Consider the following 13087-nt stretch of genomic DNA (forward strand, 5'->3'; position numbering starts at 1 on the left):
AATGCCTCATGGGCTTTTCATCATTAAATGAGGGCTGATGGTATGTGAAGAACAACATTGTAAACTAATGCTTCTCAAATGTTCAAAAAGAAGGGTGCCATGTGAAACACAAGAAAGATGATCAATACTGAATATGGTGCCGAAAAGAGAGTATAAATGATGCCTTTATTGTGTCTAAGTGCTATCTTGTCAATTCATGTGCTTTCTCTTCTGAATCACAGCATGTCTGGGTTAGTGTCTGTTGGAGGAAACAGGACACCCAATAAAGTATTTCGAAGAGTAATTTCACTATTCAGAAAGTGGAGAGAGGTGGCTTAATGCACTTTTTGGAGAGCTGATAGCATTTTTGAATCTTGTTCTGCAAAACTAGTTCTTGGTGCCCTCAGGATGTGCTGTGAGCAGAAGATGAAAGCAATTAAGCAGGGCCAGTCACAAGAGAAACAGACCAGACAGGCTTGCTTTGGTCTGACTTCGCCTCTCCCTTGGAGAGTTCCTAGGGGCAGATACATTTGAGCACCGCATCTGAATTGGTTTTGTGGTGCTTTGCTTCGGCTTGTTTATCCTAACATCAAGGTAAACTGCCTTAAAAGAAAGAAAAGGTACTTGGACCATACTGGGGCCTTTGAACATGAAGCTATATGTTTCTAGGGATGGGAGAAAAGGCAACATAAAATAAGACTAGAAAAAAATATTGGGTGCTTACTGCAGGGACACAGACTCTGGTAAACACTATGGCTGAAGAAATACTAAGGAAATAGTCACAGAAAAGAAGACCTTGAACTTTGTGGGATGTATTAATCCTGCAGGACCAATCAATAAGCTGTGTTCTCAAAGTGACTGCTACAGGCCAGAAATTCTTGTGTACATCAAGCATGTTTTATGGAATGAATAAAAATCCCTTCTAGTTGTACGTGTTGTTTTAAAAAATATGTAGAGACTATCGCTATGCATTTTCAAAGGGTTATTTAAAATGTCACTGAACTCGGAATAGCTTTCTCTGCACCCTGCACACCGATATTCTCTCAGATAACGAACACTGAAATACAACCACTGTCTTATGGTTGTGTCACAAAATTCTAGTGTTAAGAGGGGGTCCCTGCACTCTTTCTGTAATTAAATATCTTTTAGATATCCCCCTTTCCTCGGGTTTTAAAATGCCCTTCTCTCATCAGTATCAGGTTTTCTAAGGATGATTTCTAAAGAAATCATCCTTAGATTTCCTTAGAAATCATCCTTAGAAAACCTCCATCTTCTTTTCCTCCTTTCCTGGGCTCTGAAGGCCACACCCTTCTCTGGGAGAGGAAGGGGGTCCTCCACTTCCTGTTCCTCTCCTGTCAGTTAGTCAGTACCACCGCTCTGTCTTGGGACCCTGGTGTGCTTGAGCATCAGGATGGGGATATTCTTGAAGAAGGGAGGGCTGTGGAGGGCTGGGAAGAGTGAGGAAGATACTCCATGACATGGGAAGAAAGTGTTCATGGTTGACATCCTGTAAACAATGCAATCCATCACCAAGATCAGCACAACAGATGTCAGTTTTACCTTCCGTGTTTTGTGGGGGTTTCTCATTCTGGATGATTTCTTAATGTCCACTTCAGTTGTATTTACACATCCAGGCTGGAAATGGAAAAACAGAGAGACAAATGAATCTTTGGGCATGAAATTTCTGACCAGAACAATCATGAATGACTCGCTCTCCAGAACCCAAGCAAATGCCACAATGACACAAATCAAGGGAAGTGTTTTCTGGATGGCCACAGCCAGTCCCATCAGCAGTGGCCAGTCATAAAAGACATGATACTTCTTAACTCTTCACACTTAAAGGCCTTCAGATGCCATCGTCAAATAACTCCCAGAGAAACAGGAAAAATAAATAGTTGGGCTGCACATGTGAAAGTGGTGTCAATATTTATAGCCACAAACCCGACAGAAAAAGTGAGGGCGCTCCTGGACAAACGGGCCGATCCCCCTTGCTAGTTATCTGCAGACAGCCTCTTGCAGAGTTCCCTCTTTATAAAAAGTGATGCTGGGCCAGGCGCAGTGACTCATGCCTGTAATCCCAGCACTTTGGGAAGCTAAGGTGGGTGGATCGCCTGAGGTAAGGAGTTCGAGACCAGCCTGGCCAACGTGGTGAAACCCTCTCTCTACTAAAAATATAAAAAATTAGCCGGGCGTGGTGGCGGGCACCTGTAATCCCAGATACTCAGGAGGCTGAGGCAGGAGAATCACTTGAACATGGGACGTGGAGGTTGCAGTGAACCGTGATCTCACCATTGCACTCCAGTCTGGGCAATAAGAGCGAAACTCATCGCAAAAAAAAAAAAAAAAAAAAAGGCTGTTATTAGATGGGTGGCTTGCTTTTCCCAAGTTGGAAAGCTCAAATGGCATTTAGTTGAGCCAGCTCAACTCCCAGAATGAACTGTCTTACAGGGATTGTGAAACCCAGCGACTAGGAATCTTTGTTTGCCATAGACAGAATATACAATGGTTAACATGGGAAAGATGGAGAAAGAAACTGGTAAATAAGATGCCATGCTTCTTCTGATAAATTCCCGACCTTCCTTTTCCTTAAGCGCAGGTGAACCCCTTTAAAACAGAGGGGTTGGAGAAGTATCGGCAGCCTGCTGTTAGTTTCCTGACAACCTCAGGAGTCTCATCTTGTCGGATTTATTGTTCTGTTGTACAGAAACAAATAGCTGCAAGCTTCTTGTATATTTGGAGGAGGAGAGGGGAGGAGGGGGGAAGAAGAGGGGAAGGGAGAGAATATGAATCAGGAAACAGAGAAGACAGGAGATTCAAAAATACAGGGTAGCTTAAATGTAGAAAGGGCTTAGACATCACACATCCTTTAGAAGTGATGAGAAGTTAATGGCTGCATGGACTGTGTTTCCTTTACTTTTGGTGCAGGATTTAAGGATGTCTGGTATTAGTAAAAAACATCAGCCAGGCGCGGTGGCTCACACCTGTAATCCCTGCACTTTGGGAGGCCGAGGTGGATGGATCATGAGGTCAGGAGTTCAAAACCAGCCTGGCCAACATGGTGAACCCCTATCTCTACTGCAAATACAAAAATTAGCTGGACGTGGTGGCAGGCGCCTGTAGTCTCAGCTTCTCTGGAGGCTGAGGCAGGATAATCACTTGAACTCAGGAGACGGAGGTTGTGGTGAGCTGAGATCACGCCACTGCACTCCAGCCTGTGCGACAAGAGTGAAACTCTATCTCAAAACAAATAAACAAACCATCAAGTTGCATGTCTCTGCTCAATTTCTCTGCTTCTTCCCACAGATTGCAAGAAATTAAAGCATTAGATGTCCTTAGAAGTGACTCCAGAGAAACTGTGAATGCCGAAGTCTACTGTGGAGTTGGGATGGGGTTGGGAAGGAAGGGCAAAAAGGCAGAGCTGATGCGATTGGCAGAGTCAGCTGTTCACTACAGTAACAGGAATCAGCTCATTGTGTAATGACGATAGAGGACACTTTCCTTAAAGAACCATCTCCTGCTACCATAGCCGTTGGGCCAAAACTCCACCATAATATTATAATGGATAAGGAAGTAAATGAGGAAAACATTTTTTTCTCTTTTTTTGTAGAATATGTATATACTACACATACACACACACACACTGTACTGCAAACATTAAACAAATTATGAGTTTGGTGTGCGTATCTATTTAGGAATAGAAATCACTGGTTCAGCACAGTGGTCGGCTTGGCCGTGTAGGAGGGAGGAAGGGCACCCAGCTGGGTGGGACTAATTTCCTAAGTGACACTGAGCAATGCACTAAACTACCCCAGCATCTGGTTGCTGAGTATCTGATATTCTGGTTTGATTTTTTTTTATGGTTGGTCTAGGCATTTGTTTTTTCAAAAGACCCCTGGGATTTTAATATGCAGCCAGAGTTTACAACCATGATCTAGGTGTAACAAAGACAAGGTTTTTAAAACACTAAAGGATCGAGTTTTCATTTTCGATTCAATTTCTATTTCTTTGCAACCTTCCATCCCTAAGCCTAAGCCATAATGGAAAGGAAGGCAGTAAAATTCTTTAAACTGCTATCAACATATCAGGAGCCAAGCACAGTGCCAGGTGCAGTGGCTTATGCCTGTAATCTCAGCAGTTTGAGAGACTGAGGTGGGAGGATCACTTGCTTTGAGGAGTCTGAGGCTGCAGTGAGCTGTGACCGAGCCACCACACTCCAGCCTGAGTGATAGGGTGACATTTTGTCTCTCTCTCTCTCTCGCTCTCTCTTTTTTTTTTTAAAAAAAGAGCCAAGTATGATAAGATACGTCATGGAGATTGTTTTTCTATATGTTAAGGGATGGGAAAAATTAGGATATAATATCCAGGAAAAGGAAAGCATGTTTCTTCATGACCTGGAGGCAACGAAAGATAAAGGTAAGATACTGAGCTCAGCAGATGCCTCATTTTTCTCCTCTGTCGAAGAAACTCGAAGAAGGAGAGGTAACAGGGAGAAATAAAAAATCCCAGACAAGTATGAGGTAGCCTGTGAGGTAGTTAGTCCCATGCCCATAGAAGCAGCTCCACATGTGATCAGAGTCAACATGAATTTTATATCATATGGGTGGTAGCAAGAAAGATGAGCTTAAGGCAGTGCTTCCCAACCCTCTCATGTGGCAGTCGAGGCATCTGGAATTTCTTGCATGCCACAGTAGTAAAAGGCACAGAAGATCTAAGAATAGTGGGTGGATGGGAGCCTGAGGTTGGGACAAAGGCCACAGTGTGCAGGGATTTTATGCTGGAAGCAGATGTCTGAAACAGACTTCAGCAGTGAGTTCCAGGTGATGAGATGGTACCTGTTGCAGCTGTCCTGGGAGCAGCCCACACCAACCCGCCTATCGCAGAAATCGACAAGGATCTGGAAGATGTTCTGCAGGTGCTTGGCCCTCAGGCCCCACTGCACAAGATTGTAAAAACAAAGCCTCTGGACTCCAAACTCTCTTCCAAAACCAGTGTTGGATAGCAGCAGAGAAAGGCTGAGAAAACTGAAAGTGTGATCATTTATCCACAAATGAGCGAGTCATCGAAACCAACTATTTCGATATGGTGGCATGCAGAGCACATGCATTGAAACCTATCCTTCAAATAGGTTTCTGAGAAAACTATGTCAATTATAGAAAATACAGAAACTGCATTTTCTTTGTACATCTGAGGAAGCTGAACTAATTTGAACTCTAAAACTCCTTCCGTAACGAGCTAGGATTCCAAATCAATTTTACTTCACACCAGGGGGAATAATTAACAAATGGCCCTTTGTGTCAACCATTGAAGGCATAAAGTGGAAAGATCCCCTCCCCAGAGGAACATATCTGACTGTCAGTCCTGAAAGAAATTAGAAGTTTCATCCTCATGTTTAAAAGATGATGCCCTTTTAAATTTGATTAATGAACCATTAGCTTACATCTGACATTCCCACTTGAGCCAATTATCAACACCACTATATCAGCAAATTAATAAGAAAGCATTGATTTTAAAAGTAAATGTTATTAGAGACTGAACTGTAAGATATGTTTTATAACCCGGCTCCCATCCCAGGAAAATAAAATCTGCCAGTTCAAAATTTGTTACTAATGACTAAATGGTTAAAATAGCTGGATCTGGGATGCTTGTCTCAGAGGCCTTGTAATTTCTAAGGAGGCCTCATGGGACAGCTAATGGTTCAACAGATCTATAATATCTAAGTCAACTAGGAAATTCTTGAAGATTAAAAAAGCTTAGAGGCCCAAAGTTGTCTGGTATACTTCTGAATAATTAAGGTCATGACTCAGTGCTGATAACCCCTGAATAACTGCTTTCAGAAGTCATGCACTGTGGTAAGTGAAATATGGCAATAATTTTTCTTGAATTCTCTTATGTATTCAATAAATATTTCTTTCTGCATCTAATTGTTAGATCTTGTGACACCTGGTGAATTACAGAAACGAAGGCATGAGCCGTATCCCAGTAACTTCCTGATACAATAAGAACGACAGACACATGAGTAATCAGAATATGGGAGCATAATGACTAAGTGGAAGTTGACACAGAGCATTATAGGACAACAGAACATTCCAGACATCCATTTTTTTTTTTTTTTTCCTGAGACGGAGTTTCACTCTTGTGCCCAGGCTGGAGTGCAACAGCACAATCTCAGCTCACTGCAACCTCTGCCTCCTGGGTTCAAGTGATTCTCTTGTCTCAGCCTCCCAAGTAGCTGGGATTACAGGCGGGTGCCACCACGCCCAGCTAATTTTTTGTGTTTTTAGTAGAGACAAGGTTTTGCCATGTTGGCCAGGCTGGTCTCGAACTCCTGACCTCAGGTGATCCACCCGTCTTGGCCTCCCAAAGTGCTGGGATTACAGGTATGAGTCACGGCGCCCGGCCAAGAAAGACATCCATTCTTACGCGCAGTCTGTTGGTTCTCCTCAACACGGCAAACAATATTCCTTTAAATGTTGTTTTTAAGCAATTTTTCAATCTCGATGAGACTATGTTGTCTTTGGTTACTTAAAAAAAAAAATCAATTATCTTTTTGATGCATATATAATACGTACCACTAGCTGGCACCAGACCTTCATGAAATTCGTAAAATTGGTTTCTGCAGAGCTAAACATATCTATCTTCCCAATAAGATATAAATAACATTATTGTTACCAAGTAGACATTCCATTAAAATGCTCAAATATATACTATTTGCTGGATACAGTATTAAGCACATGGTATTGTAGGATGTAAGGAATAATGAAATGCTATTTACATTAGCCTGGAAGAGAATTGTGTTATTTCTAGTGATTCAAAGATGAATTTCTTTTCAACCGAACTAAGCTGGGTTGTAACATTATTATAATGTTATTCATTATAAAGTAGGATTTAACACTGTAGAACCTATTCCTGAGGGAGTAAACGGAGCATATCATTGAGAAATATTACTGTCATAACGTTTACGTGAGTGTCCTCATGAGATGCAAAAGAGAAGCTGGAGTTTTTGCTTTCATTAAGTATATTTCATTAAGATATTTTAAGTAAAAGCATCTAAATGCCATTTAGTTCCATTCATGCGATAGTACACTTTTGTTAGTTATAGCAGAAGGCATACTTGTGTTCAGGACAAGTTGGCAAAACTTGTGGCGAAGAGCGACAGTGAGAGAGAGGTATACAGAACAGCTGTCTTTAAGTTCCATCACTGCAGCTGATGTGTACCTGGGAGAACAGTGTCCTAAATGACAGGTGAGTGGAGGATTAGAAATGCACCGTCAAACAGAGCTGATAGCAAGACATCAAGTACACCTTAGAAAGTTTTAAAAAATCATGATTCTGGGAAAATTCAGGTTTGAAATATGCATAGTCCCCCCTTATCCTTGGGGGATATGTTTTACTACTGTCCACCCCCACAAAAGAGATGCCTGAAACTACAGATAGTACCAAAACCTATATATACTGTTTTTCTTATATATATACATGCTTATCATAAAGCTTAACTTATAAATTAGGAATAGTAAGAAATTAACAATAACTAATAATAAAATAGAAAACAACAATAACTAAGAATAAAATAATAAAATATGCCAAAACATGTGACGATGATGGCTTTGGGGTCATTCTGAAGTAAAGTAAAGGTGACTGCAATACCAGGACAGTCGATCTGATAACCTAGAAGGCTACTAAATGCCTAACATGTGGGTACCATAGACAGCGTGGATCTGCTGGACAAAGGAGTGACTCATGTTCCAGCTGGGGCAGAAATGGGATAGATGAGATTTCATCATGCTACTCAAAATGGCACGAAATTGCAAACTTATGCATTGTTTCTTGAATTTTCCATTTAATATTTTTGGACTGCAGTTGACTATGGATAACTGAAACCGCAGACTGCAACCACAGATAAGGGGGAACTACTGTATTTAGATGGTCCCCGACTTACTATGGCTCAACTTAAACATTTTCACCCTTACTGTGAGTTTATTAGAGTATTAAATGCATTTTTGACTGATAATATTTTTGGCTTACAATGTCTTTATCGGGACATGACCCCATTGTAGGTCAAAGAGTATCTGTATATATAATTATTAATTCAAATAGAAGTAAATTAATGAAAAAGAGTCGCCCCTTTGTAATACAGTACAAGTTTTAAAAATTGCATGCATGACCCACAGTACCCCAATAAAAATGATCCCTTATTCTTACACGAAGTAATTATAGATTTTAAAGTGTACACTTACATGAAGTAACTACAGATTTTAAAGTGTTCAATCTCAGGATTTTTTTTCTTTTTTTTTTTGGCCCAGGCTGGAATGTGATGGTGCAACCACAGCTCACTATAGCCCCCACTTCCTGGGCTCAAGCAATCCTCTTGTCTCAGCCTCCTGAGTAGCTGGGACTACAGGTGAGTGTCACCATGTCTGGCTAATATTTTATTTTTAATTTTTAGTAGAGACAGGGTCTTGCTATGTTGCCCAGGCTGGTCTCAAACTCCTGGCCTCAAGCAGTCCTCCCATCTCAGCCTCCCAAAGCTCTGCTGTTACAGGTGCGAACCACTGTGCCTAGCCAGGATTCTTTTTTTAAAGACCCAGTTCAAGCTTTTCTTCACTTTCTTAGGCAGTTGTCAGTTGATTCAGGCTCTGATTCTTTCAGCCCGCCTCCTCCTGACCCATCTGCTTCCTACACACAAACTGAAGAAAGTTGTTTGAGGAAATTGCTCCAAATTTCTTCCATTCACTCTTCTCTATAGTATTTACTCATTTAATTGCTATTAGGTTTCATTTGCTAGCTGCAGATTCTTGGGTATGATATCGTGCTTCAATGTATGCTATGAATGAACTCCACACGTCCAAGAGGCAGAAAGAAATGGAATTATCTAAAGTCAGCCTGAAGCTGTGGAAAGTGGTCAGGTTGAGTAGAAATCACAGACCATGGTAAGGTGGTAAGCACTTTGGTTTAATTCTTTATTTTTATTTTTTAAGGTTTCTTTTTTGTTTTGTTTTGTTTTGGTTTTTTTGAGACGGAGTCTTGCTCTACCATCCAGGCTGGAGTGCAGGGGCGTGACCTCAGCTCACTGCAAGCTCCGCCTCCTGGGCCATTCTCCTGCCTCAGCCTCGCGAGCAGCTGGGACTACAGGCGCCCGCCACCTCGACCGGCTAACTTTTTGTATTTTTAGTAGAGACAGGGTTTCACTGTGTTAGCCAGGATGCTCTCGATCTCCTGACCTCGTGATCCGCCTGCCTCGGCCTCCCAAAGTGCTGAGATTACAGGCGTGAACCACCGCGACCGGCCCAACTTTGGCTTAATTCTAAACATAATTGGAAGCCACTGGAAAGTTTTAAACAGGAGAGTGACTTCATATGATTTATTTTTAAAAACTCATTCAGACCTTACACTCTACACACACACACACACACAAACTCAAAATGAATCATAAACCTAAATGTAAAATGCTAAATTATAAAATTTTTAGAAAATAACAGGAGAATGTGACCTTGAGTTGGGCGATTACTTTTTAGATACAACATTGAAGGCACAATCCATGAAAGAAATAATTGATAACTTGGATTTCATTAAAATTAAAAACTTCTGTTCTGTGAAAGATACTGTCAAGAGAATGAGAAGACAGGCCACAAAGTTGAAAAAAAATATGCAAAGTTATTATCCAAAATAAGTAAAGAACTCTTAAAACCAACAATAAGAAAATACCACAACCCCGTTAACATATGGACAGATGATCTGAACAGACACCTCACCAAAGGAAACATACAGATGGCAAACACATTTGTACAAAGATACTCCACGCTGTATGTCGTTGGGAAAATGCAAATTGAAATAACAACGAGATACCACTCCACACCTATTAGAATTGCCAAAATCCAGAACACTGAAAACACCAGTTGCTGGCAAGGATGTGCAGCCACAGAGATTCTCATTCATTGCCAGTGGAAATGCAAAATGGTTGAGCCACTTTGCAAGACAGTTTGGCAGTTTCTTACAAAACACTCTAACCACTCGATCCAGCAATCATCCTCATGGGCATTTACCCAAATTGAGTCGAAAACTTATGTTCACACAAAAACCTGTACATGGATGTTTCTAGCAGCTTTTTCTTCATAATTGCCAAAACTTTAAAGCAACCAAGATGTCCTTTAGTAGGTGAATGTATAAACTGTGGTACATCCAGACAATGGAATATTATTCAGCATTAAAAAGAAATGAGCTATTAAGCCACAAAAAGACAGGGAGGAACCTTACATGCATATTACTAAGTGAAAGAAGCCAATCTGAAAAAGCTACAGATTATACGATTCCAACCATATGACATTCTGGAAAAGGCAAAACGATGGAGACAAATAGTTTTGCCTTTTCCAGATCAGTGGTTGCCAAGGGTTGGGAATAAATAGGCCCAGCACAGATAAATTTTAGGGTAGTGAAACTATTTTATATGATACTACAACAGTGAATACATGTCATTATACATTTGTCAAAACCATCGACTGTACAACATCAAGAGTGAACGCTAAACTACAGAGTGCAGGTGATAATGATACATCAGTGTCGGTTAATTGATTATAACTAATGTACCACTCTGGTGGCGGGGTATTGATGACGGGGGCGGCTGTGGGCAGTGGGGGAGGTTGCTGCGGAATTCAGCGCTTTCCACTCAATTTTGCTGTGAACCAAAACTGCTCTAAAAAAGTAAAACTGATTAAAAACCAACCAACCAAACAAACAACTCATTCAAGAACATTGAGTACTCTGAGAGTGGATTATCAGGGTGGAAACAGGGCAAAGCAGAAGCAAAGGGCCCAGTTTGAAGGTTACTGCAGTTATCCAGGCAAGAGATGATGGCGACGTGGATTTGCATGTCAGCACTAGAGATGATGGCGACGTGGATTTGCATGTCAGCACTAGAGATGATGGCGACGTGGATTTGCATGTCAGCACTAGAGAGGATGGCGACGTGGATTTGCATGTCAGCACTAGAGAGGATGGGAAGTGGTTGCATCTGGGATGCATTCTGAAGGTATAATCAACAAAACTTGCTGATGGGTTGTGACTGTGGGCATGCTGAAGAAAACAGAATATCAAGGATGACTCCCATGCCATCTGCTGAGATGGGGAACCCTGTGAAAAGAAGAGAGGAATCCAAACACGATTCCTGGGTTGTATTTACATACAATGTTTGTATTTGCTGAAGTCTCCAAATGGAATGCAGCTCTTTATGCAGTCGCTATGAAGATCACGAATCAGAGCACTTCCAACACAAATGCCTGTGGAATCATCTGCCCTTGGCCTGTCCTTTTGTGCTATTGCATTTTTGCATTATCATTGGTGGTATGAACATATCATTGAATCTGCAACATTAAAACATGATGATCAATTCCTGAGAATTTGGTGGAGCTATCTCTCATTACTCAGAGTCTCTGCTACACTTTCCTAAATTCTTCTTCTGTAGTCCTACCACATTCTGTTAATCTGCTCTAGTTGAAATCAGACCACTTCAGCCTCACATCTAGGAACTCTCTGTGCATCCTCCAATGATACTCACTTTTTATAGACTAGGAATTGCCTTGCAGGTACCATTCTCGAAGAGCAACGAAGAGGACTCTAACTAGTATATTTGCCTATAGCTTCTTTGCGGTCACTGGGATTACCCATGTTTAATGTTCAGCTTTAAAATACTTAAAGTGTTCCCAGCTAGAACTGCTTTGAAGTTTAAAACATCACTGGGTAGAAGCTAAGTTGCCATAATTATCTTTGAAATAAGGGCTCCTGTAGGAAGAAACAAAAGGCCTGAGGCAAGTGTGCATGGACACTTTTCTGTGACACCTGGCCTGCTGTGCGCACATGAGCGATTGATCTCCTTCCCTTTCTATGATTATGTCCCTACAAAAAGCTGGCTGCAGTGTGAGGACATGCAAAGATTTTCAGTTGGATGAGAAAAGTCCCTCTTAGGTTTGAGACTGAACATGTGTGCTTCAACTTGTTCTATGTCCTGGGTTGGCATATTGGGTTCTTTTACACCCATAATTGAAGTGGCATTTTGATTCGCATTATACTGTTCCTCTGGTATTCCATTGGTGGGAGGGTGAGTAGCAACACAGAATTTTCGAGTTCCTGGTCTATGGACTTAAATGGATGATCAAACACCTTAAACATTTTTACTTTAACCCTTAACATGTTTCTTGAATGCAGAAATTAAGACATGAAATCTAGACTGTGTCTCTGGTGACAACATAAATTTCCCCAATGTAAAAGTGAGGTGGCAAAAAGCAGGAAAATGAACTAGCTACTGAACTGGAGAAAACAATCTTTATTTTTTTACACGGTGCTATTGTTAGTACTGGTGACTTAAATGGTATGCTGTAAAGGCTAACGAGAACCAAATAAAATTTCCTATAACATAAATAACAGTAAGTTCAAAGGCTTATAATAATTTTTACAGCAGATAGCAATGGGACAACTAGGAAATGAGTTTGTGAAAATCATCACATATTGGAATTAACCTTGAATTACAATAGCTGCCTTGAATTCAATAGCTTTGAATTACAAAGGACATGGGAGCTCCTAAATCATATGTTCCCAAATAGAAAAGGGGTGTACCTCCCTGTCTTAGTCTCTTCAGACTTCTGTAACAAAATACCATAAACCAGGTGGCTTGTAAACAATAGACACTTATTTTCTCACAGTTCTGGAGACTGGGAAGTTCAAGATCATGGCAGTGAAAGATTTTGGGTTGGGTGAGGGTCACTTCAGTTCACAGAAGGTTCCTTCTTGCCGTTTCCTCACATGGTGGAAGACATAATAGTTCTCTCTTGGCTTCTTCTATAAGGGCACTAATCCCATTCAGGAGGAAAGAACCTTCATGACCTAATCATCTTCCAAAGATCCTACCTCCTAATACCACCACCTTGGAGATTAGGATTTCAACACATGGATTTGGGGAGGACACACATGTTCAGATCAGAGCCCTCCCTTTACAGGACACACATACAGAGAACGGCCACAACACACAGACCTCGGTTTAGCAAAATCTCTGTAAAGAAGATTAATTTCAAAGATATACTCTGTTGCATTCAACTTGATTTCCAAAAAGAGAAAAAGATTT

The 13087-nt window shown here is 41.0% G+C and overlaps 1 protein-coding gene across 8 annotated transcripts in view; it reads right to left on the minus strand.

The window, feature by feature from the left end:
* RGS7 (regulator of G protein signaling 7) overlaps positions 1 to 13087 on the minus strand; it is a 571447-nt gene that overhangs the window by 48616 nt on the left and 509744 nt on the right. For all 8 annotated transcript variants that reach the window (XM_007989930.3, XM_037986188.2, XM_007989927.3 and 5 more), the window contains one exon: positions 1540 to 1614. In XM_007989930.3, coding sequence (XP_007988121.1) covers positions 1540 to 1614 — 75 coding nt within the window. The remainder of the gene's footprint in view (positions 1 to 1539; positions 1615 to 13087) is intronic.

This window comes from Chlorocebus sabaeus, chromosome 25, assembly GCF_047675955.1.
Source record: "Chlorocebus sabaeus isolate Y175 chromosome 25, mChlSab1.0.hap1, whole genome shotgun sequence".
In the NCBI taxonomy this organism is placed as follows: domain Eukaryota; kingdom Metazoa; phylum Chordata; class Mammalia; order Primates; family Cercopithecidae; genus Chlorocebus; species Chlorocebus sabaeus.